Here is a 25,373-nt window from a genome sequence, read left to right on the forward strand (position 1 = left end):
GATTGAGCTCTACCATTGGTTAATAAAACACATTTGTGGTTTGTTAATAATGCTCATCTTCTGTTGCGTAATAACACACACCTGCTGTTCATTTGTGGTGGTTCTTTAATAGCACTAATCTTCTGTTGAGTAATAACACACACCTGCTGTTCATTTGTGGTGGTTCTTTAATAGCACTAATCTTCTGTTGAGTAATAACACACACCTGTTGCCCATTATTAACACACATTTGTGGTGGTTCATTAATAGCACTTATATTCTGTTGAGTAATAACACACAAATGCTACTCATTAATAGCACACATGTGTGGTTTGTTAATAACACACATCTACTGTACATTAATAACACACACCAGCTGTTCATTAATAACACACATTTGTGGTTTGTTATTAACACACATCTACTGTTCATTAATAATGCACACCAGCTGTTCATTAATAACTCTCATCTGCTGGTGAGTAATAACAAAAACCCACCGTTCATTAATGAGACACATTTGTAGTTTGTTCATAGCACATATCTTCTCTTCATTAATAACACACATCTGCTGTTTGTTAATAACACATCTACGTATTGTTAATAATAAACAGCTGCAGATAGATCGTAAATACCACAATCTATGCTTGGTTAATAATGCGCAGAGGAATGACAGACACCATTCTGCACATGGATTTGCTTAACTGCTCCTTACACATCCCCTTCAATTGCTTTTGAGACATCCCCTTTAACTGCTTCATCCACCACTCCTTTAACTATCCCTTACACCACTTCTGTAAGAGCCCCTTACTCCACCCCTTTAACTGCTCCTTACATCACCCCACTAACTGTCTTTCACACCGCTCTTTATCGCCTCCATACACTGCTCCTTTAACTGCTTCATACACAACCCCTTTAACCGCTCCTTACATAACTTCTGTAAGGGCCCCACACTATGCCCCTTTAACTGCTCCTTACAACAACACTTTAACTGCTTCTTACACTACCCATCTACTGCCTCTCACACCACCCCAATATTTGCTCCTTACATCACCCTTGTAATGGCCCCTTATTCAGCCCCTTTAAGTGCTCCTTACATCATCCATCTAACTGCTTCCCACGCTGTTCCTTTATCTGCTCCTTACACTACCCCTTTAACTGATTCATACTCCGTGCATTTACCTGCTCCCTACACTGCCTCGGTAACCACTCCTTACACTGTCTTTAACTGCTCGTTACAAAGTGTCTTTACCTGCTCCCTATACTGCCTCGGTAACCACTCCTTACACTGTCTTTAATTGCTCGTTACAAAGTGTCTTTACCTGCTCCTTACACTGCCTCAGTAACCACTCCTTACACTGTCTTTAACTGCTCGTTACAAAGTGTCTTTACCTGCTCCCTATACTGCCTCGGTAACCACTCCTTACACTGTCTTTAATTGCTCGTTACAAAGTGTCTTTACCTGCTCCTTACACTGCCTCAGTAACCACTCCTTACACTGTCTTTAACTGCTCGTTACAAAGTGTCTTTACCTGCTCCCTATACTGCCTCGGTAACCACTCCTTACACTGTCTTTAACTGCTCGTTACAAAGTGTCTTTACCTGCTCCCTATACTGCCTCGGTAACCACTCCTTACACTGTCTTTAACTGCTCGTTACAAAGTGTCTTTACCTGCTCCCTATACTGCCTCGGTAACCACTCCTTACACTGTCTTTAACTGCTCGTTACAAAGTGTCTTTACCTGCTCCCTATACTGCCTCGGTAACCACTCCTTACACTGTCTTTAACTGCTCGTTACAAAGTGTCTTTACCTGCTCCCTATACTGCCTCGGTAACCACTCCTTACACTGTCTTTAACTGCTCGTTACAAAGTGTCTTTACCTGCTCCCTATACTGCCTCGGTAACCACTCCTTACACTGTCTTTAACTGCTCGTTACAAAGTGTCTTTACCTGCTCCCTATACTGCCTCGGTAACCACTCCTTACACTGTCTTTAACTGCTCGTTACAAAGTGTCTTTACCTGCTCCCTATACTGCCTCGGTAACCACTCCTTACACTGTCTTTAACTGCTCGTTACAAAGTGTCTTTACCTGCTCCCTACACTGCCTCGGTAACCACTCCTTACACTGTCTTTAACTGCTCGTTACAAGGTGTCTTTACCTGCTCCTTACACTGCCTCGGTAACCACTCCTTACACTGTCTTTAACTGCTCGTTACAAAGTGTCTTTACCTGCTCCCTATACTGCCTCGGTAACCACTCCTTACACTGTCTTTAACTGCTCGTTACAAAGTGTCTTTACCTGCTCCCTATACTGCCTCGGTAACCACTCCTTACACTGTCTTTAACTGCTCGTTACAAAGTGTCTTTACCTGCTCCCTATACTGCCTCGGTAACCACTCCTTACACTGTCTTTAACTGCTCGTTACAAAGTGTCTTTACCTGCTCCCTATACTGCCTCGGTAACCACTCCTTACACTGTCTTTAACTGCTCGTTACAACGTGTCTTTACCTGCTCCCTATACTGCCTCGGTAACCACTCCTTACACTGTATTTAACTGCTCCTTACACTGCCTCTTTAACTGCTCCTTACACTACCTCTTTAACTGCTCCTTACACTACCTCTTTAACTGCTCATTACACTACCTCTATAACTGCTTCCTACACGGTCTTTCACTTCTCCTTACATTGCTTCAGTGTCTTTAACTGCTCCATACACAGTGTCTTTAACTGCTCCCTACACAGTGTCTTTAACTGCTCCTTACACAGTGTCTTTAACTGCTCCCTACACAGTGTCTTTAACTGCTCCTTACACAGTGTCTTTAACTGCTCCTTATAGTACCTCTTTAACTGCTTCTTACACTGTATTTAACTGCTCCTTACACTGCCTCTTTAACTGCTCCTTACACTTCCTTTTAACAGCTTCCTACAGTGTGTCTTTAACTGCTCCTTACACTGCCTCTTTAACTGCTCCTTACACAGTGTCCTTAACTGCTCATTATACTACCTCTTTAACTGCTTCTTACACTGTCTTTAACTGCTCCTTACACTGCTTCTTTAACTGTTCCTTACACTCTGTCTTTAACCACTCCTTACACTGCTTCTTTAACTGCTCCTTACACTTCCTTTTAACCGCTCCTTACAGTGTATCTTTACCTGCTCCTTACACCGCCCCTTTATGATTATGCTTACAGGATGATTTGAAGAAGTACACCAGGAAAAAGGTGCGTTGGATGCGCTTAACGAAGTTCCAAGGTTTACTGAGCACTGACCACCCCATCCTCGCTGACGAGAAGTCGATCATCAACCGCGCGATCAGGAAGCCGGACCTAAAGGTAAGTCACCTGGTGGGTATACAACAACCCGAAGAATGGAAAGAGAGGAATCCTGGTCTGAAGACACTGGGATGCTGTAGTATGTGCTTTCTTTCTTAGTGTCATGTGTAATTATCAAGGTACAACTATCCCCCTTTAGGGCTGTCCTGGGCATTGTTTCTGGAGAGGGAATGACAGTGAGCTGTCCTGTTTATCCTCGGAGGAGGGAGGAGTGCAAGGTGTGATGTCACTTCCACAGCATCTCCAGGCAATCACCTCTAAGGGGCAGAGTGGTGGCATGGTGAAGGTCCTGGGAAGCGGCCTAGCTATCATTGGTGCAATAGGTGCCTCAGGAGCGCACGCCTAAGGCAAAGCAATAAAGCCGTCCAATAATGAGCAAAGGCTGACCCAAAGCCCACACTAAGTATATGTTATATATTGGAATCAATAGGTCTGCCTCCAGAGCAGACGCATGAGACACAGCAATAAAGCCGTCCAATCATGAGCAAGGGGCGGACCCAAGGGCCACTCTAAGTATATGTTATGTATTGTAAACAATAGTTCAGTCTCCATCGCACACGCCTAAGGCACAGCAAGATAGCCACCCAATTACGAGCAAGGGTTGTACGCACTTTACTTCATGCTAAGTATTGCGATTGTAGCAGTTCATATCTCTTGCATGAGAAAGAAGACTGTTCAATAAATACTTTTGATTGAAAACGCCCGTTTCTCTATTTATCTGCACTTCTGGTGAAACGAAGCATGCACGATTGACTGAGTGAAATAACTATCTATTGTTTCCGCAACTCTAGAGATATATTTCTTATTCTGGGGAAACAAAGTTGTCATGTTTATGCGGTTGTCAGAAACTAATCCCTTCTTGTTTATTCGAGAAAGTTTCGAGTGACCTCTGAGCTAGCTGGCACTCACAATTAAGTTTAATACATTCGATAGAGACCTAGTTTACCTCAGTCCTACGTCTAAACTGTAGGATATATTATTCCAATGCGCAGAGCCTATTGGGAATATAGGAACTACACCACAACTCAAGCCTGCTTTAAGTGCATCTTGTGTACAGGAAACAATATGTCTACTAACAAACTCAGAGACCATCTACCAACTAAAAGCTTACCATCTTTCCCATTTGCAGGTTAAGTATATCCGAGTGCAGAAAATCAGGTATATTTGGGACACCACTTGGGAAATATTCCAGAAAATCGGGTGAGTCTAGACAACGCCTCTTAATTCTTTTTCAACTTTTTTTGTTAAAATATTGTCGTGTAAATTCCTGCAATTCATATTTCAGGACTCTGGAAGAGGATCACTCCTGCTCGGACATTCATTCCAAATTTGCATCTGGCTTAACAACAGAAGAGCAAGACATCAGGTAAAGAATAGAAGATGCCAGGGGTAGCTGCACAGAAACAGCTTGGTGATCAGTATTTTTTGGGGGAAAAACAACTCTTTTCCGCCATGCACAATTGTCAAAATGAACCCTGTGACAGACTTTATAGATCTTATATGGAGAAGAATTCACTTTGAAAAACTGCTAAAATGTGTTACACTTGCAGACTAGAGGAAAGGGGTCAAATGTAACTATTGGCAAAGAAAATGACCTGTGAGCGAGCTGCCCTCACCTTCCTGGACCGTACCAATAGTCAGTGGTGGTATGATCTAATCTAAGATGTGCACATTGGCTTCCAGAATACAACACCCACACCTTCACTGATTGGTAGATAGTGTGACCAATCAGGAATGCAGAGACAGAACGGAATATTGTTTTAGAATTGGATTGGACAATTTTCAACCAATCCGAACATAACCCTTTGTTAGGACCATTCCGATTGGCTGCTGGCAATAAGAATGCCTGTAGTGGGAACTGCTGAGAACTTGCCTCTGAGGCACCCCTCTCAAAATGGTCTGTGTATTCGGTAGGAATCGGTCCTTTATTCACATTTTTGTTCAGTGTGTGGTCAGCGGCAACATCACTAAAATCTGAGCAATATAAAGAGGGACCAGGGGCAAATAAAAGTTCAGCACACGCCCACTTAAAGGCCATGTATACAGAAGGTTTGCAGTTCCTATCAGGAAGGGGAGGTCGAAGGCTAACAGGGAGGAAGATCAAAGGATCTGCTCCCTTAGGCGCAAGGGCCCTCCCACACCCCGAGGGATGTCATGCTTCATCATCGAGCAGCTCCTCGTTGGGCCGGCGCTGCAATGCCCAACGGGCCCCCTACGGCTCTTTGCTGGAGTTCCTTTATTGTAGCCGACGTGAAGAGCGAGGAGTAGTCTGTGTGTGAAAATTGAGTAGACTTGGGGTGGAGCAACGATTGCTGGATACGTCTCTGTGAACGATCTCAGGACCTTCCTCAGGACTGAGATCGGGAACGTTGCGGGGTCCGCCGGCGAAGAGTTTGAGAGACCACTCCCTCAGTGCCGTGCGATGCAATGCGCTGCAATCATCACAAGTCTTTGGATCATGATCCTGCTCCAAAATCCATAGACAAAACAAATGCATGTCTGTCACTGACACCTGCCTTTGGTGGATATCCTTAACACCAGGCGACAAAGTCGCAAAACAAATCAGGGAAAAGGTCACAAAAGGGATAGTCAAAAAGTGACTAGTGGTAGCTCTCTCAGGATCCGTCCTGACTGACTGTCTTGGAAAGAAAAGAACTGAAAGTTTTCCAGAAAATCCGGCCAAACCTGCTCTTTTGCCAAGATTTGTTTGCTATTGAAATGTGAGGCGTGTTGCTTTGTTGGGAGTGTATGGGAACTCAGATTACGCTTGCAATGCCAGTACTGAAGAAACAGTCAAAGTGCAACAGTTTTTTTAGGCTAGAGAATTTAAAATCTTGCAGTCAGTTTGTCTTTGAAGCCTCACATGTGGTGCAAACTGCAGAGCTTGGCCAAGAGCTTTTCTTATAGTGTTCAAGCAAAGAAGAGCTTTTGTAGTAAAAGTAAGCTATACGTTTGAAATATAATCTGAATGCAGAATTGATTATCACCCCAGGGAGGGTTTCCTGAAAAGGAGGAAATGCGGAGCAGTAACCGATGATCTGTTTCTTTCAGGAGGCTGGTCTGCGGTCACAACATTATCGATGTGGAGGTGGCCCCGCTCTGGAAGCTCTTCATGCAGAAGGTAAGGTGGACCTCCTGTTAGAAACCTCCCGCTCACGCTTACGTGACCATCCTTTAGAGCTATGAGCAGCTTCCAAGACCTGCCCATTCCCCAGACAGTCGCTGACCTTGTTCTTCTCCGATAGTCTATGTGGAGGTGTCGGGACACCCTTCGGTATTCGCTGCGCTTCACCAGCTGTTGATGTGTACATACATGCTCGCTCATACAGGAGTTCTAGGACACTCCCCCTACTTACCTATACACACTTACAGTGACAGTCCACACCCTGCATCCCTTGTTGTTGCAGGTACAATTTATGTCACTAGATACTGTGGCATCCAACCCTTTACGCTCCTGCGATTCCCAAGATCCCTTTATCATAACTGATTCGACAAACATTTGCAAAAAAGACACAGAAATCATCAGTTCAGCAAATTATGAATGTAAATCAGGTATTCACTGGAATGCCGCATTCAAACAGCTGGATGATCCACACCTGCTGAGCCGCGGTGTCCAGTCTGCTATCTGCATCACCCCAGTGCATTGTTGGCCGCGTACAACACTGAGACCGCCACTGTGGTGGTGAAGCTAGGAGAGATCTAGACAGTGCAACGGTGGTCAATCATTCTTTGAAAAGAGGACCAGATTGTGCTTCTATTTCATTAGTTTATTTTTATTGTGATTGGACCTCAGCTTTGTACTCATTAGCTGACCACAGAACAGAAACGATGAAATCTGCTAAGGGTATGTTAGGGCATTAAGGGGGGCTTCAACGAGAACCCTTGGGATTGGATTGGAGTTGCAATGGGGCTTGGCGTAGAGCAGGCGATCACTTCGGAAGTTCATTACGAATGCTGTGTATTTACAGAGAGTCAGGTTCATCATTGTCCTGCGTCTGCTGTGGCTATGTTCTCATCTACAGACATAGCTCGGATTCACTGGTTGGATGAATGTATCTATAGATTCCCTTTTCCTGTATGATAATGTCAAGTTGAGAAGCTTTCAGACCACCAAGTTGAAGCATTTTAAGTACTCGCGTTGACATCTGGTGTGACCACTTCACATTCGTCCTTCTGAATTTGATAAGTTGTAGCCCTTAAATAGAGAAATATTATCCCCCATTGTGTAGAAGTATAAGACCCAGTTCCTTGTAGTATTATGCAAAGAACAATGAAAACACAAGTAGTTGCTTAATGCAGCTGGAACTAAAATGCATGTTGGGCCTTGTCAATGGAGGTTTGTTACTTTAGCATCTTAGTAAAAGGTCCATTTGACTGGTTATAGATGGATTCCACCTGCCTGAGTTTCATTATGATCCTATTCGATGAGTTAAGCGCTCTTCTCTGATACATGTGGTGATCTTCAGGTCTCGTCTTTCAATCCCAGCCTTGCATCCTTCCAAGGTTGCTGTTGTGAAGTTATGATTAATGGTATTATGAGAAAGAAAGTTCCAGTTCCACTTGTCATGAAGGACGTAAATAGGCTATTGACCAGAAATTTGTGTTTCAGCTAAATGATGAAGATACCAGCTGTGGTTGGCCAACAGAAGCTTCCAAGTGGAAGGGTTCAGAGCTACATGGGGCCTTTCTACAAACTGCACTCTGTAATAGATGAAGCACTACTCCTGCAGCACGGCTCATGTACAGCTTTTCAAACACATACATGCACACACCGCCAAGTGGGCTCAAAGGGCTTCAGCCCCTCCCGTTGTGTGTGTCAGCCCCGGCTGAGACAGCTTCCTGGGCAAACACAGACAGTTTTTGAGCTGCTGTGGGCTGGCTGGTCTGGCGTCCGTCTTACTGCAGCCACACACGAGTACTTCACAGGTCTTTAAAAGATCATTTACTTGTTAACGAAGCTTTGTTCTTCTTCCACCCCTTCTTAGAGCCCATGCATCTTCACTCTGCTGATTGCTGGAAGAATAGCCTCCCCCAAAATGTTAATTAGCCCCCATCCTGAAATTTGACTGTAGTTGCGCCTCTGCACACATCCACACACAGACCTCAGCCTCTCTTATCTGTTCTATGAGGAAAATCAGCCAACAGGATTTCCAAAGGTACATTTACATGTGTAAATTTACTCATACTCACTGTTTGTGAAGGGTGGGTTTATACCTAAGTTTAGATCTACATGTCTCTACCGCGGCGCCTCCTACAAAGAGATAATCGAGTGTAAAGTTACCACCAGTCGTTCTTCCACACATGGGCGGAGCTACCTGTTGCCATGGCGGAGAACGCCTTATTTCAAAGTATAAGGGAAATTAATAAAGTTTATTTTTTTTCAAATTATTAAAATAACCTAGTTTAAAACTTAAATGTAAATATTTATCAGAAACCAACACCCTATAACATAAAAGAGGACAGCATTATAACATATTAAATTACATATGTATTAAATGAAAAGTTCATTCAAAGTTATGTTCAGAATTAACTTATATTATTATTATTTTTTTATCAAAGGTTTAATCTGAATTTAGGTTTAAATTAAGTTTTCTATTAATATTTTAGATAATACATTTTTAAATATGTTTAACTACATTACATTTTTTATTGATTTTAGCATTTTTTTCTTCTAGGGTTTTATTGTAAGCCCTTACATCCATTAATGTTTATGGGAGTGTGTTCATATGTGGTGCAGGCCTTACTTCAAGTTCGAACTGGAGTACAATTACTGATGTTTTTGGGTCCATTTTGGCAAAATTAACTTTAGCAGTGCAGTTTGTGAATTGCAGTGGGCTTACTCTTTTTTGGGTGTGGGTCTGTCCCTCATTAAACCTCTTCCATTTAGTAGTAAGTATGCCCTTCTTTCCAGCCAGTCACATGGTTCCTGCACCCATTTACTACTAAATAGTACACTTAACTGTGTGAGGATGTCCCCATGGTAAAGTAGGGGAGGTGGAGGCAGTAATTTACACTACTAGATTTGTTAATTTGTAGTAAGTAATTAGTACTACTGTAGTGTAGTATTCCTTAAGGTACTGCAAAATGCAGTTTGTAAATTAGATCTTATAAGATTATTCTTGTTCTTACTATACTACTCCAAGTATGTATATATATATACACACACTCATATGGGTACATAGAGAACTTTGCTATGAATGTGGGTATATGTTTGTGGCGGTGCCAGTGCCTGTGTGCCTAATACACCCATACCTTATAAATCTATCTATCTATCGATCTATCTATCTATCTATCTATCTATCTATCTATCTATCTATCTATCCATCTATCTATCTATCTATCTATCTATCTATCTATCTATCTATCTATCTATCTATCTATCTATCTATCTATCTATCTATCTATCTATCTATCTATCTACCTCTCTATCTATCTATCTATCTATCTATCTATCCATCCATCCATCCCTAACACGCCGATACCCTTCTGTTCGCAGGTTATAAACCTCTTCTACATCTACCAGTTCTTCACGGTGGTTCTGTGGCTGGCGGAGGGATACCTGGGATACGCCATCGCTATCCTCTTACTCTGCACCGTGACCATCAGTCTGTCCCTCAATGAACTCCGGCAGGTGAGCTTCGAGGCTTTCAGTAGCGCCTTTATTCGTCGCAATGTCAAATGCATTGCGACGCTAGATTGTTAGTGTTCGCAGAACATTTAATCGAAGGCGAGGGAGGGGTGAGCTACCCCTCAATGATTGGCCAGCAGACACCCCAAGGAGGCGGTGGGAGTCAGATCCTGGTGGATTTTGGCAAACCTGTCCTTCACTGCTTCAAAATGAATTCCTGAAAAAAGTGTGGCAAACAATCCACTTTTTGTGTCCCCTCGTTAGCATTCATGAGGTAGGTCAGACTGTGACCCATTACGATACAATATTTTATGATTTGTCCTTTTAGTACATAGGTCAGTTCGCAAAATACCACAGTAATTACACAAATACTGGTCTCAAACTGCAACTAGTATTTTGCAACCTGTGTTTCGTAAATCTGGCCCAGAGTTTTTATTTATTTATTTAATGTGATTTTCTATCGCGCGAACATTACCCGAAGGTGTCAGTGCTTTACAAAAGAACCAGTTTCAATACATAAGGACTCAGGATTACATGAGTTACATAAAAGATACAAACAGGAAAATAATGCAAATGTACAAGATGTAAAGTAACACAGGGGAGAGATTCAAATGGAAACAAAATGCAAATGTACAAGTTGTAAAGTCACTCAAGTAAGACATACAAATGGATAAACTCTAAGAATCACATAGGAATGGAAGTGAGTACAAGGGTCTACTGCATAAACTAGTGGTTAGAGTTATCTCTGTATACATATATATACAAATATATCATTATGAGTATTTTGGACATATTCAATGACTTCAATCTATTTCTGTGTTGGTAGAATATAGTTGCAGCCTTTGTTAAATGGCTACAGATTTTGCTTTGCTCAGTACTCTGTGTTAATTAGGTATTTTTTTCTATTTTCCATTTTCAGCAAGCCGTCAAACTGTCCAAACTGGTCGAAGCGCACAACAATGTCAAGGTGTCTGTGCTGCGGAGAGACGGCGGTGAGTTCCCTTCGGCTATGATCTTTCATCTGTAACAAAGAGTGTTTGACAACATCCTGAGAGGCACAGATCTGACATGTGAATACTAGACTCTCAGGTGTCTTTAAATAAACAAACATTACATGTTGGGCGTTTTCCATGAATGAATGTCTCTGAGCCTAAACAGCGGCTCTTTTAAGAACCCACTCTACAGCTTCAGTGCATGGGACATAGGGCAACAGAGTTAATGTTCCTTTTTTGGGTTAATATTTTAATAATTATATTGGATATAATCAATTAATCAAGATATGCTAAAAATAATTAATTATAAACAGAGCACTAGAGTTATGCGGCAGGGTTGAGTAAATTACGCGGCAAAAAATACTCAATTATGTGGCATAATGTGACACATTTGTGATGGTAATACTTCAATTTATTGTCATTTTACATTTGTTAACACTGCCTGGGCATTAGTTGCACCTCATTGGTACCAGTTTAACAGACAAATGTAGCAATAAGCAACAGAAATATGAACAGTTAACCTTTGCAGAGGGCCTTTGACTGCGCGGTAACACGTGCCACAGTGTTTTTAGTAACACTTGGACCGTTTGAGCAAGAAACAGTCTTTTGGGGGGGAGAGGGGCGGGGGGGTAAAATCTGCAGATTAAGCAGCAGATTATTGATTATGTGGCAAATGTGAAAAATCTATAATTTTGAGAAAAACGTCCTGACCACACATTCTCATGATTCCAGTGGCCCTGCTTATTAACAGTGGTTTAAATGGGCGGGCACTTCTTTAGCTTGAAATACCTGCACTTCTCAGCACTTCAGCGATACATTTAGTGGGAGAGTACCAGCACTTGCCAGGAGTACGCAGGGAGTCTTAACAGCGAGTACCTGCACTTTTATATTTCCATTGAAAGCCATGCTTATAATCACTTTTTAATTAGGTCTATATTATAGACTGGAGTTAAACCCTTCAAGAATACCATATGGCGGCCACGCCTTGTGTGAAATGGTTCATTACATCGAAATGTAAATCTAGAATGAGCCCAGTAAATGTATAACACACCGCATATTGTACTGGACCGGTACCAGCTTTACATTTCAACGTAAGGAACCATTTCAATTCCAATTGTAAAGAATTATTACCTTAAAAGAAGAGAGGCAGAAGAGGTGCTTGAGTACACGCAGGGAAAGTACCAGTAGAGTATAAGAACTAATAGATATACATATAGACGTGGAGATACAGTGGTATATGTGGGGGGAACTATTCGTACACAGGTAGGAGGTCAGGCAGAAGGGAATAGTTAATGGTAGAAAGACCGGGCGCATACAGGGTTACCTCTTTTCAGTGTTTGGTTTTTGTGGACTTTAGTGGTGTTTTCTCGGTGCTTTACAATCTTTTTGAAATCAGTCTTTGTTGATGTTTATTCAACTGCCTTAACCCCCAAAATAGGCCAGAACTGTTTTTCAAAAACATGTTAATTTTTGGCAGTGATTGCTATAACTCACAAATTCAATTGTGAGTATTTTAGGGTCTGTGGTGTCTCCCGCAGGATGTGTGTCCTTTGCACTTAAGGAAGAGTGAGCTAAGCGTATCATTCACTCACAGACTCTCTCGCTTGCCCTGTCTCACATCTAAGAACCCCTCACACTCACTGGCTGCGTATTAGTGGATTAATAAAATAAGAAACATTATCCTTAAATATTTTATAATTATACAATTCATGGCCACAGTTGTGTTGTTATTAACCCTCTCATTTATTAACTATTATCACAATGTGGGATATTAACCTTGTCAACAGCATAATACTTTGCAGCGCTCCTATAAAGTGGAATTCCATCAGATTAGCCTGTAGCTCTGCACCTTTTTATTTTTTTTTAAAAATACTTTATTGATTTTCAAGAGGGAAGACAGAAAAAACTGCAACAGGGTTAACATAAGATATTTAAGGCAAAATTATCACATATACAGTCATAAAGTGAGGTTATTACGCCTAAATGGGTATCAAGAGACCAACCCAAGTGATCAATAATAAAAGAAGTAAAGACAAGCAGAAAAGAAGGAAAAGGGAAAGAAAGAGAAGGAAAGTGAGGGCGAAGGCTAGTCGAGCGATAACATTTATTTTCAAAATTATATGCATATGTTGGCAAAAGAGCAGTCCGATACTGATAGGCCTAACATATAACAGCTTAGTACAGGTAACAATAATTCAATACAAATTTTCACCGCAGATGTTAGTAAAAGGTCAAGTAGAGCTTTATCAGAGTTAGTTCTTAAATTCGCGCTCAAGAAGGCCAAAGGTAGGGTGGAGAATTCAAGGACCAAAGTACAATTCAACAAACCAGTTAAAAGGCTTTTATTCCCAAAATTATTTTACCAGTGAACACTGAAAAATAAGGTGGTCTAACTGCCAGATTCATCAAAGACCCGTTTTGCGAGTTTTTAATAGCGATTCATAAGGAATCGCTATTAAGGACTTGCAAAACGGGATTCATGTAGGAATTGCAAAAAATATTGCGATTCCTACATGTTCCTTATTTGCGATTAGCAAATTGCTAATCGCAAATAAGGAATAACTCCCCATGCATTCCTATGGGCCTAAAGGCGGGGTAAAGTGTCCTATTCGCACAGCAAATGTTCCCTGTCCTCGGTCACACCTTACGTCTGTCCTGACCCCACAAAAACATCTCATTGTATTCTGGGACGAGAAAGAATGTGGGTAACATTGTAAGTGTGGGCTCAAGACCCCAGCAGTGATTTGATTTGATTGCGGATTTATAGAGCGCGTAGCTACCCTCGGGCGTCCCAGCGCTGAAGTAACAGCCTAAGAGTACTCCTGTGAAGGGATTATCGGGGGAACAGCCAGGTTTTCAGTAGTCTGCGGAATGTGAGCAGATTGTTTTCTTTACGGATGCTAATGGGGAGACTGTTCCAGAGCTTAGAGGCATTGTAAGAAAAGCGGCGATCGCCCGTGCGAGGTCTTCTTATTCTGGGGACGCTGGCCAGACAAAGGGAGTCCGACCTGAGCTGTCTGGTGGATTTGTGTGGCTTGATGAGTGATCTTAGTATGGGTGGTCCTTTGCCTTGTAAGATTTTATGGGAGATACACAGGGTTTTCAATCTCGGATTTGAGTGTCTGGCAGCGAGGGGTCCGGGTTCAGGGTGGGGGTGGAGGCTATCAGCAGGCTGGTCCAGGCGTTTGTGTCTAGTTTGGGCCATGGGCGAGAGGGAGCTTGGGGAGGCAGGTTGTGGGTAATTTCGGTGGAGATTGGAAGTTTGAGGAGGATAAGGTGGTGATCAGTCCAGGGGATGGGTAGGGGTGAGAATGAAGTGAGTTCCGGGATGTTCGAAAAAATAGGGTCCAAGAGATGGCCCTTATTATGGGTGGGCTGAGAATTTTTCAAGGAGAGGCTGAGTGCAGCTAGGTCTTCTTTGAGGTCACCAGCTATTTTGTTCCCTGGGTCATTGAAGTGGATGTTAAGGTCTCCTAGTACCGTAAAGTTGGACGATAGACAGGCTAGGGAAGTGGCAGTCTCCACCAGGGAGTTAGGGAACTGTCCGAGTGAGCCCGGGGGTCGATATATTAACAGACCCGACAGCGTTTTCTCCGGGGAGAGATGTAGGGAGAAGTGAGTATTTTCGCAGTCAAAGATTGGGCTGTCCTTAAGTTGACAGGTGAGGTGGGCTTTGATGATGATTGCTATGCTGCCTCATGACCCTTGGGGTCAGTAAAGTACAGGTGGCTTAAACGCCAGATTTAGCTGAATGTGTGACACATGACGGTGGGGCACTTTACTGCTTGTTGTTGTGGTGCTGGTATGTGGAAAGTCTTGTGTAATGTTTTCACACTGTACCATGCACATGGTTTAAAGCCCGGCATGTTTGGGAGTTGATCTGCTGTCGATACTGATTTGAGCGCCAAGGGGCCCGGTCTACCATCCGGTTTGACCTATTCTGCGTCTATGAGAAAAAGCAATGGTATGTATTGGCCATTTAAGGAATCACTGGGAGAATTGTATACTGCCCCAAGATCAGATATGATTTAATCTTCCCAGATTCTCTGTAGTGTATGAAATAAAATCATACCTGAAAAGATACCTTTAAACTCTGCACCTTTGATCCAAGTGCACAAACTAAAAGAAACAAAGGAGTTGAAACAACTTTAAATGACAAACAAATGCAAGCAGAGTAATCTTAGACCAAACTCTCTAGCTGTTGCCTTGTTTAATCAAGGCACATTGATTTGACCCCTTCAAAAGAAATGTAAAGAACACACATTCTTTCTCATTTCATTTTCTTCCAATGGCATTATAGTTTCTTGATGTGCAGGTGTTTATCAGTGTTTATGTGTTTACACCGATAAAGGCTATTTCCCTTTCAGGAATCAATGTATAAAAGGTGTGTAGAGGTGCTGGTGTGTGGTATAGGAAGGGTTTAATGTACTAGGTGATTGGGAGTGGTAAAGGTACTATGGTATAGGTTGGGTGCAAGGATATAGACAAGTTTGAAAGGTCCTAGGTTATACATAAAGGTTCTAGAGTATAGGGCAGGTTGGAATTATTGAGGTATAATTAGAGGTACAAAGATATAGGAAGGGCAACATTTAGTTGATAGTCAAGGGTAGCCCATAATTATATAGTTAAAAACACAAAGGCGATGAACGATAGTGGAAGGACCGCCTTTGTTTTATGACAAGGAATAGAGAAATATGAATCAATGTAGATACAAGGGAGTACGGGTTAAAGAAGGAATTGATGCGACCCTAAGAAAAAGCGCTGCCAGGAATTTTGTTTTAACCATCTTAAGGCTACAATTTCCTTGAGTAAACCTTTCTCATAATCACTTACAATCAAGCACCACTGGTGGAAGCCATAAACAAAATGAGTACCATCTTCCTCTGTCCTCCTTTGGCCAAACATCTTGCATCTCTGCAAGCGATCAGCAAGCATCATCAGTGGGGATGCCGTGGTGCGTACAGGGTTGGAGCAATGTCCAACGGAGCCTATGGCATGCTAGCTTGTAATTCTTCAACCCGTCTGTATTGTTTAACAATTTCATACAGGCGCCAGTCCTAAGATCTGCCTGCCTATTGGACAAATAAAAGCCTTTACTAGCCTGTGGTCGGAGAGATAATCTTAGTGTAAATGTATAATCTTCTGTAGGTTGTAACCAAGTGGAATCACGACTCCTGGTCCCTGGAGATGTCATTGTCTTAACCGGAAAGAATTTCTTCCTCTCGTGCGACGCGATCCTGGTCAGCGGCAGCTGTGTGTTGAACGAAGGCATGCTCACAGGTGAGGAGCCCCGTTTCAGGCCAATGTTCACTGTTGTAGGGAACTGAGTTAGTGCCTGGTTCATCGTCCTCTGTTTTCACAAGTGTCGATTCTTCCTCTACATTTAACACATAGGGCGTCGAGTCAGTAGTGGTGATATCCTTGGAACTCTAAATCTAGACTGCGCTGGTGCTAGTGCAGAATTAGAACTCTGCTCGCACGACTCACATGGTTTAGAGCAGAACCGGCTGTGGCAAACCAGGTAAAACTATGGATGTTTTCACATTTCGCAGGTCTGTGAAGTTCCCAAACAAGTTGTGGTACCCCATAGAACTGCTAAGCCCTGTTTTCAATCTGTCCAAAGTATATATGTGCCATGAAAGCATCTTTAACACCTTTAAGAAGCAGCCCATGGGTGTGGCGCGATTGTTGATTCAGTACTACTGAACTGTTGCAAGAGCAAGTCTACAAATTCAAATGAAACATTATTAGGTAAATTATAACATTTGAACTCAGAGCCCTGGATTTAATCCCAGAGTAGTGTTCCTAACAAAGGGAAGAATTCCTCCTATGTGATCAATGCGCTCCGGTATATGAATATGTACATATGTATGTTATATATTTATATGTCTATACCCAAAAAGGACTACTTTTCATATTGCACTGCATACACAAATGTACTTCCAGTTAGACTGACCCAGATGTTAGAGTAAAATGGACACATGTGACAACATATGCATATTTGAATGTATGACTGTATAGCTCTAACCTAATGTATGTCTGGGCATATGCATCACATCCCTTGGTACCCAGAGAAGGTACATTCTTAGGCATATTGCACAACTGCAATCATTCATTCATTCCTTTACTCAGGTCTAACAGTATATACTTATATGACACACACACACATGCATGCATTCATGGCAGCAAACTAGAGCACTGAAAAAGGAGCGAGTACCACTCCTAACCGGGTGCACAGCTTAAGTGTTCATGGCATTACAAAATATGCCGCCAAATCAATCCTTTGTTCTCATCTTCTTTATTATTCATCACAATCATCAAAATATTTCATTCTTCTTGCTTTTGCGCATGTCACAAGGGGGAACGCTTACATTTTCGCTCAACTCTAAATGGAGCAAACTAGAGAATTCATGCAAGCTCATATAACACCAAACAAATGATTGCATAAGCATTTATATGACCAAAGACACATGTGTACATTGGCTTATATGGCAATACAAATACAGGATTCATCTACTGCATCTTCTCATCTATGCAACTTTACTTTGAAGCTTGTATTTCATTGGTTTGAGTGATATTTTGAAGATTTATTTTATTAAATGTAAAGCATTTGCAATATTTGTGTACAATTCTTGTGATTCTGCCTGTGCCAAATGCTATATAAAGACCAATCCTGTGGTGTCACATTCATGTGAGTTGCGCGCCAGAGCTGCCATCATGGTGGTCATAGCATCATGGTGGTCCTAGCGTCATGGTGGTCCTAGCATCATGGTGGTCATAGCATCATGGTGGTAATAGCCTCATGGTGGTCATAGTGTCATGGTGGTCATAGCATCATGGTGGCCATAGCGTCATGGTGGTCATAGCGTCATGGTGGTCATAGCGTCATGGTGGTCATAGCGTCATGGTGGCCATAGCATCATGGTGTTCATAGCATCATGGTGGCCATAGCATCATGGTGGTCATAGTATCATGGTGGTCATAGTATCATGGTGGTCATAGCATCATGGTGGTCATAGCATCATGGTAGTCATAGTATCATGGTGGTCATAGCATCATGGTGGTCATAGCATCATGGTAGTCATAGTATCATGGTGGTCATAGCATCATGGTGGTCATAGCATCATGGTGGTCCTAGCATCATGGTGGTCATAGAAAAATGGTAGTCATAGTATCATGGTGGTCATAGCATCATGGTGGTCATAGCATCATGGTGGTCATAGCATCATGGTGGTCATAGCATCATGGTGGTCATAGCATAATAGTGGTCATAGGAGGACAGGAGGTCCATACCTTGCCACTGAAGAGACTTCATGGAATACATATTCCTCTCTGTTTATCCTCTGAGTGTTCTACGTCATCACTGTTCAGATCCGTCATTAGTATTCTCACCGTCAGCAACAAGTCAACGCAGACCACTTTGGCTCTGTTGGAAGAAGCTTCTTTCGAATATGAGATGGATCCTACTTAGGCTATTGAGCTATTCCCAAATGCAGCAGAGCCAGGCTCTCAACTTTCAAGACACAAATCTCAGACACTGATCACACTCTTGATACTACACCTGTGGTAACTTCTTACCATCTTCTACCTGTAACCTGAGATGTTTATCCTAAAGAATGAAGCATCCTGTTATCACCTGTATTACCGGCCACCCTGAACCTTTATTTCCAACAAGACCATCCCAAGAAACAGCAAAAAGCAATTTATCAAACCCACTGCAGAGTATGCATGCTAAAACCAACAACTTGTACAAGAAAACAAGAGGCTAGAGAGGTGGAGATAAATCAACATTATTGACACACGACAATTACTGCCTTACTGGGAAGAGTTGAATCTTCCAATCTAATTGATAGTGATCTCTAGGACATGCCAAGAGAGTACTAGAGCTGTGGCCCCTATCATGTCTAACCGGCCCTTTGCCAATCAAGGATACCCTCTGCAAATTTCTGTTCATGTTATTTAATTAAAATCAATAAATGTAAGTCATATGTTGTCTTAACTGGAAGAGTAGACCCTGAGCCAAAAAATGATGGGAGCAACAAGTTCCCTCTCTTGGGTGAAGGTATCATGGGCAACAACCAATAAACTCGTGATGACATCAGGGCATCTTTCTGGTCATTAGACTTCTGCAAGCATCTCCCCTCAATGGATGAACCTGTTCTCACAGCTGAACATTAGGAGTAACAAATACCCCTTCAGCCAGAGACCTGTCTGCACAGGTCTAGTGGAGGACACATCACAGTCACACTTAGAGCCCCTCATTGGCTGTCACTCAAGTAGATCACTCTACTCAAAGCCATGACCCAACTCCACAAGGCACAATACTGGCAACTTGGGTCTCCTAGGTCAACTGGAACCATCCCAGTGGCAGACTGCTTCCTGCACAGCAGTTAATGTGTCAGGTGGCAAGATCCAAGACATAGAACCTCTGGGGAAGAAGCCATTTCAGTTCCAGCTGTAAGGGGATGGAACAAGCTTTAATTGCAAATTATTTTTGAACAGAGTCTGAAAAGTGTTCAAGCTGCTCAAAATAGTTCACTAAATAGCTTCTCCTTCCGTCTGCCTTGGGTCGGCTTCCTTTTGTAGAAACTAAATCAAATTTTAAGGTGGTATATCTTATTTAGTTGGTTATGTCAATTGCCATGGTGCCAAGAAGCCTCATTACACAACCCTTACACACAAAATTAACATAACATGACATAAGAAGGCAAAAACTAAGTGAAAATGATCCAGCTACTGGTTAGTGTCTAAACAAGGCCCCTTACCAGAGTAAGAACTTTCACTGTGCCATTCAAAAGGGAAGCTGCTGAATTCTGTTGCCTGAGAAACTTTACTACCCAATTCTTGCAGAGTTTTAAAACAAAAACTAAATGCTCTATCTGAGTCTACTAATTGTCAACATGCCCATGGCCGTTCTGATCTCGGTGCATATCGAACACTGTCTATCTGTTAGAAAGCAACACGTTAAGTGCAGCCATTTCACTCCCACCATGCTTGGGTGTCACCGATGGCTTTCTAAGGTTTCATGCGGCCCCTTCCTTTCAATTCTTCATCTCAAGCTATTGAATAACCTCTTTGAGAACCGTGGTCTGGGCTTCCGATTGTAAGTGGGTGAATCCCATGCAAATCTGTATGTGATCTAACCGATTATTCTTCTACAGAGGAAATGTATATATAAAATATAATAATCATGGTCCGGACAACCATAACAGATTCCCTATCCTTCTACTCCTCAGCCCTTTCCCATGAAACCCACCCATTCAAGACTGTCAACAATCTGGGAGCACTCCCTGGGCCCAATTCACAGAACTAACTTAAGACAAAATCCTAAACTTACTACTTTTGGTATTCACAGAAAGGATTCACGACTACTAACTTTACGTCCGCACTCGGGCTGGAAATTCGGGCCTAGAGGTGGAGCTTCCGGCCCAGAGGCGGAGCTTCCGGCCCGGAGGTGGAGATTTCGGCTAAATCTCCGCCACCGTCCGGAATCCCCACCTCCGAGCTGGAAGCTCTGCCTCCGGGCCAGAAACTCCACCTCCGGGCCGGAAGCTCCACCTCCGGGCCCGAATTTCCAGCCCGAGTGCGGACATAAAGTTAGTAGTCGTAAATCCATTCTGTGAATACCAAAAGTAGTAAGTGCATTCTGTCAATACCAAAAGTAGTAAGTTTAGGATTTTGTCTTAAGTTAATTCTGTGAATCGGGCCCCTTGTTTCCTGGCTCTCTTTCCGCCCGCCAGTGTTGAGGCAATAGCTAAGAAGGTGCCATGAAGATGGTCCAACCAGTTTAAAATGTGGATGTTGATGTGGGCGTCACTCCTGGTAGTCCTTACTCGTCCTAACTATTAGGAACTAAACGTCCTTTACAACTGCGTTGTCAGACTGTCCGAAGTGTTTGGGAAACCTTTCATGCCGATCTAGCTAAGGAGCCAATCACCGGCGTCAGGTAGGAAAGTGTAACTTTATGTACCCATCATACAGGACGAAGAATATGAGAAATGCCCTTTATTATCCAATACATCAACCAGACATGTGGTCAAAGAGCCAGCAGAGATCAGACCTCTGGCTAACAGACAGTGTGGAGGCAGGTAAGGAAGCAAGCAAGGAAGACAGAAACTGCTAGGGAATATGAGCTCAAACATTCATGCACCTGTTAAAAAACTCCCTGGGTGTGTCAACGCTCTAATTAAATAATTAAAGCCTTGTTGTGCAGGATCCGGACTGCCTGAGTCTTCACAAGACCCATTAAGTCTTTGTAAGATCAAGTCCTAGTACAAATTAATAACACCTTCACAAGCCAAGAATCCAGGTCCAACCCATGAAGGTTTATTAAAAAATAAGATCACTTATGAAGGCAAAGTGTTGTTAGTCAAATTAGTGGGAATTAGCAGTTATATAATAAATCTAATCAAATAACAGCCAGAACCAAAGTATAATTCAGCAGGAGAACTGACATGGAGTCTGCCTCAACAGAAGGTGCTAAGACCATGTATGAATCAAATGATGGACTGGAGTCTGCACAGCTACAAAGGCGGAAAAGTCTAAGGGGATTATTTTTGAGGCCTTGTGTCACTTTTACGCCGCTGGTGTGTCGCTTTTTGTGATGCACCAGCAGGGTGAAAAATGCACCGTGTTGCCCCATATTTACAAAACGATGCATCTAGGTAGATGCTTCACTTTGTAAACCCCTGCGCCACATTATACCTGGGCCAGGTACAAGGGGAAACAACCTTTACAACGCAACTTTTACAACGCACTACCCTTACAACACATTCATTACAACGCAACATCCCTTACAACGCATGCCATTACAACGCAACCATTACCATGCATGACACTACAAAGCATACAATTACAACTCATGCCATTACAACGCAGTCATTACAACGCATACCATTACAACGCATACCATTACAACGCATAGTACCCTTACACTATCCAACACTTATCCCACTGTTGCACCCCCTGGAGTTAGAATAGTAAATTTTACCCCTACACTATCCGACACTTACCCTACTGTTGCACCCCCTGGAGTTAGAATAGTAATTTTTACCCCTACACTATCCAATACTTACCATACATACAATATAATGGTATGCGTTGTAATGGTATGCGTTTTATAGGTAGTATGCGCTGTACTGGAATGCGATGTAAAGGTAGTTTTTTAAAAAATCGTTGTAGTGGCATGCGTTGTAATGGAATGCGTTGTAATGGATGTTGCGTTGTAAAAAATGTGTTGTAAAGGTATGCGTTGTAAAAGTATGCGCTGTAACATCATACAACCGGTACAATGTATGCAGGACAAATTTAAGACAAAATCCTAACTTCTGTGAATACCAAAAGTAGTACGTTTAGGAATTTGTCTTAAGTTAGTTCTGTGAATCGGGCGCATCTGAACTAACCGTTCATTTATTATTATGTAAATCACTTCTACAGATGCATAAAGAAGGCGACAACTCCCCTTTCCTGGGGCTATTCCCTATCGACAGAGCCCAACATGCCAATGCGATAAGGCACTCTGGACCGCTTCTAGCTGTGTGCTTAGACTCCTCTGTCAGTGTCCTCCTAAACCCCAATTAATAAGAATTAGTCAATAAGAGTTCTATGGCAGATCGCAGCAGAATGTTCTACCGCATAAAACAATGTAACAAGTGAAGTCATTGAAAAAAGACGCCTATGCAGCCAGGGTAAAATGCAACATAAATATTAGAAATTGCAGCTGTCTGAGTCTCAGGTATTCCAGGGGGTGTAATGGAATTCGCCTAAGTTTTTCCAATGGGTTTTGTGTTTTTATTAGTTCTCCGTAAGTGAAACAGAAGTGTCCAGGCATCAACACCTTGCTCCCCTAAATCACAGTGGCGGCTGCCTCTGGACGGGGTGGTGGGCGAGTAGCGGGTCAGGATGACAAAAAATAAACATGCCTGTTTTGCCGCCGCATTTGCCGCACGTCTCTCCTCGTCTTCTTGCAGCCTGTACCGGAAGCACCCAGGCTTCCGACTCTGCCAGCCAATCACGATGCTGCAGGAGCAGCGCCGTGATTGGTCTGAGCGCCCAGTTTGGCCGCTCAGGCAGTGCCTGGGGATGCTGGACATGTTCTCCGAAGGGGCGGTGCAACACAGCCCAATGGAGAACAGGCCAAGTGCGCATGATGGTTTGGCTGGCCTGCAAACCACTCCGGCTCGCTTTGTATCGGCTAGCCCCGCCCTGCCCCCCCTAGAGTCATAAAAGAAAAGAAAATGATAATAACATCTTGTTTTTATTGTTTTATTTTATTTTCTCTGCTCAAGGAGCAGTAGGGCGATGCTCCTCCGCCTTAGATGAGGAGCCGCCACTGCTAAAGCATTCAGGCTTCTCCCCAATGACCAGTCCTCGTGAGGCTGATCGGCATGGGGGTTCATTCCGGTCTCACACAGAGAGGATCTGACGTAGCTGATCAGGTCACACGTGTCCTTCTGAAAAGGGTTTGGAAGGTCTCAGGACGGGTGGTTTCTTTACTGCAATGGCTCATGCTGGTGAAAAAAACATAACAGAATTCTGCCCTGTGCTCTCCAAAGTGGTTCAGAAGCAAAGATATTTACAACAATGTCTGATCTCCAACAAAATACACGTCACATTGGATAATGCGGATTCCAAGCCTGCTGGGGAACCTTGCCTGCTAGTTTCAGGATTGAATTTCATGCGGTTGAATTATCCGTAAAATCATAACACTGACTTACAGCTTCTATTAAGCTACAGACCCCTCACATTACCACTCTGCAGCCCGCTGGACAGTAATGCTTGACTGCTTAGCCTTGGTTAGCGTTGAGTAGATACAACTGCAGGTCACACTCTTAGGGCTGCACACCGCCACTCACCCTATACCTCCCTCAGCGATCTAACCTTCAATGCGTCAACACATCTCGTCGAAGCCTTCCAAGCCTACCTCTCAAAACCCCACCTTTCAAGGAAATAATCACCCACCAGTGCTGCTAGACTACAAGACACCATCCATACTCAAATAAGACTAGCTGCTACCACCAGAGCCTAAAAACAATGGGCCCGATTCACAGAACTAACTTAAGACAAAATCCTAAACTTACTACCATTTTCGTATCACAGAAGACACATACTCATTTTGGTATTCACAGAAGACACTTACTCATTTCGGTATTCACAGAAGGCACTCACTCATTTTGGTATTCACAGAAGACACTTACTCATTTCGGTATTCACAGAAGGCACTCACTCATTTTGGTATTCACAGAAGACACTTACTCATTTCGGTATTCACAGAAGGCACTTACTCATTTTGGTATTTACAGAAGACACTTACTCATTTCGGTATTCACAGAAGTTAGGAGTCCTAACTTTAGGACTCCTAAATGCCTTCTGGGAATCCCGAAAGTCTTAAAATTAGGATTTTTCTCAGTTTAGTAGTAGTAAAGTTGAGAAAAATCCTAATTTTAAAACTTTCGGTATTCACAGAAGGCATTTAGGAGTCGTAAAGTTAGGAGTCCTAACTTTAATACTACTAAGTTGAGAAAAATCCAAATTTTAAGACTTTCGGTATTCACAGAAGGCATTTAGGACTCCTAACTTCTGTGAATACCAAAACGAGTAAGTGCCTTCTGTGAATACCAAAATGATAGTAAGTTTAGGATTTTGTCTTAAGTTAGTTTTGTGAATCGGGCCCAGGGTGCAAAATACCCTTTTACACCCAATTGCCGGAGACAAATGCGGGTTATCCTTCTCAGTGCGTCGCTCACAGACACCATCACCACCGCTGACCCTCTTATATGTGTGCTTTAGCTTGCTACAACTTTCTTTCACCTCCTTGGAGGAGAATGACATGATGTCAAGATGCTGTGTATAACTGCCTGTTATGTTGTCATTCTTAATACCTTGAGTTGCAATATGCTGCCTGGTGTGTCATTTCATTACCTCTGTAGCACTCATGTGACAGGTTTGGACTTCAAAGCGCTTTAACAAGTACAACAAATAAATAAAGACAAGAAATGATTGTGCACTTTATTGACCCAATATTGGTATTATCAACCTTCTTCAGGTGAATGCATCCCCGTGACGAAGACGCAGCTACCCCACATGGACAAGTCCATGCCATGGATGAAGTTCAGCGGAGAAGACTACAAGAGGCACGTGCTCTACTGCGGGACGGAGGTCATCCGAGCGGAGTCCACCGGCCAGGGTCCGGCGAAGGCCGTAGTGCTGAGGACAGGTGAGTGTGTGACCAGTATCTCACCCAAGTGGTTCACATCAACAGGACAGGAGCTTTCTTCACTGTCCACCAGAAAAAGAGGCTTGACCACAACCACCCAAGGGGTTAAAAGGTGAGTGACTCTCATAGAAAAGTGTGTCTTAGGTAGGTAAGTATACTTGTAAAGCGCACTGTTACCCCATCTTGGGGTGTCCTGGCGCTGTAGACCGCTGGGGAACCCGTCCAGG

General features: G+C 42.8%; 1 protein-coding gene across 1 annotated transcript in view; it reads left to right on the plus strand.

Moving 5' to 3' along the window:
- LOC144791022 (putative cation-transporting ATPase 13A4) overlaps nt 1-25,373 on the plus strand; it is a 125,478-nt gene that overhangs the window by 30,076 nt on the left and 70,029 nt on the right. Inside the window, exons 3-10 of the mRNA XM_078665650.1 lie at nt 3,171-3,311; nt 4,441-4,511; nt 4,597-4,677; nt 6,363-6,432; nt 9,808-9,942; nt 10,859-10,931; nt 16,080-16,211; nt 24,976-25,146. Of these exons, the coding sequence (XP_078521776.1) occupies nt 3,171-3,311; nt 4,441-4,511; nt 4,597-4,677; nt 6,363-6,432; nt 9,808-9,942; nt 10,859-10,931; nt 16,080-16,211; nt 24,976-25,146 (874 nt within the window). The remainder of the gene's footprint in view (nt 1-3,170; nt 3,312-4,440; nt 4,512-4,596; nt 4,678-6,362; nt 6,433-9,807; nt 9,943-10,858; nt 10,932-16,079; nt 16,212-24,975; nt 25,147-25,373) is intronic.

The sequence above is a fragment of the Lissotriton helveticus genome, chromosome 11, assembly GCF_964261635.1.
Source record: "Lissotriton helveticus chromosome 11, aLisHel1.1, whole genome shotgun sequence".
Classification (NCBI taxonomy): domain Eukaryota; kingdom Metazoa; phylum Chordata; class Amphibia; order Caudata; family Salamandridae; genus Lissotriton; species Lissotriton helveticus.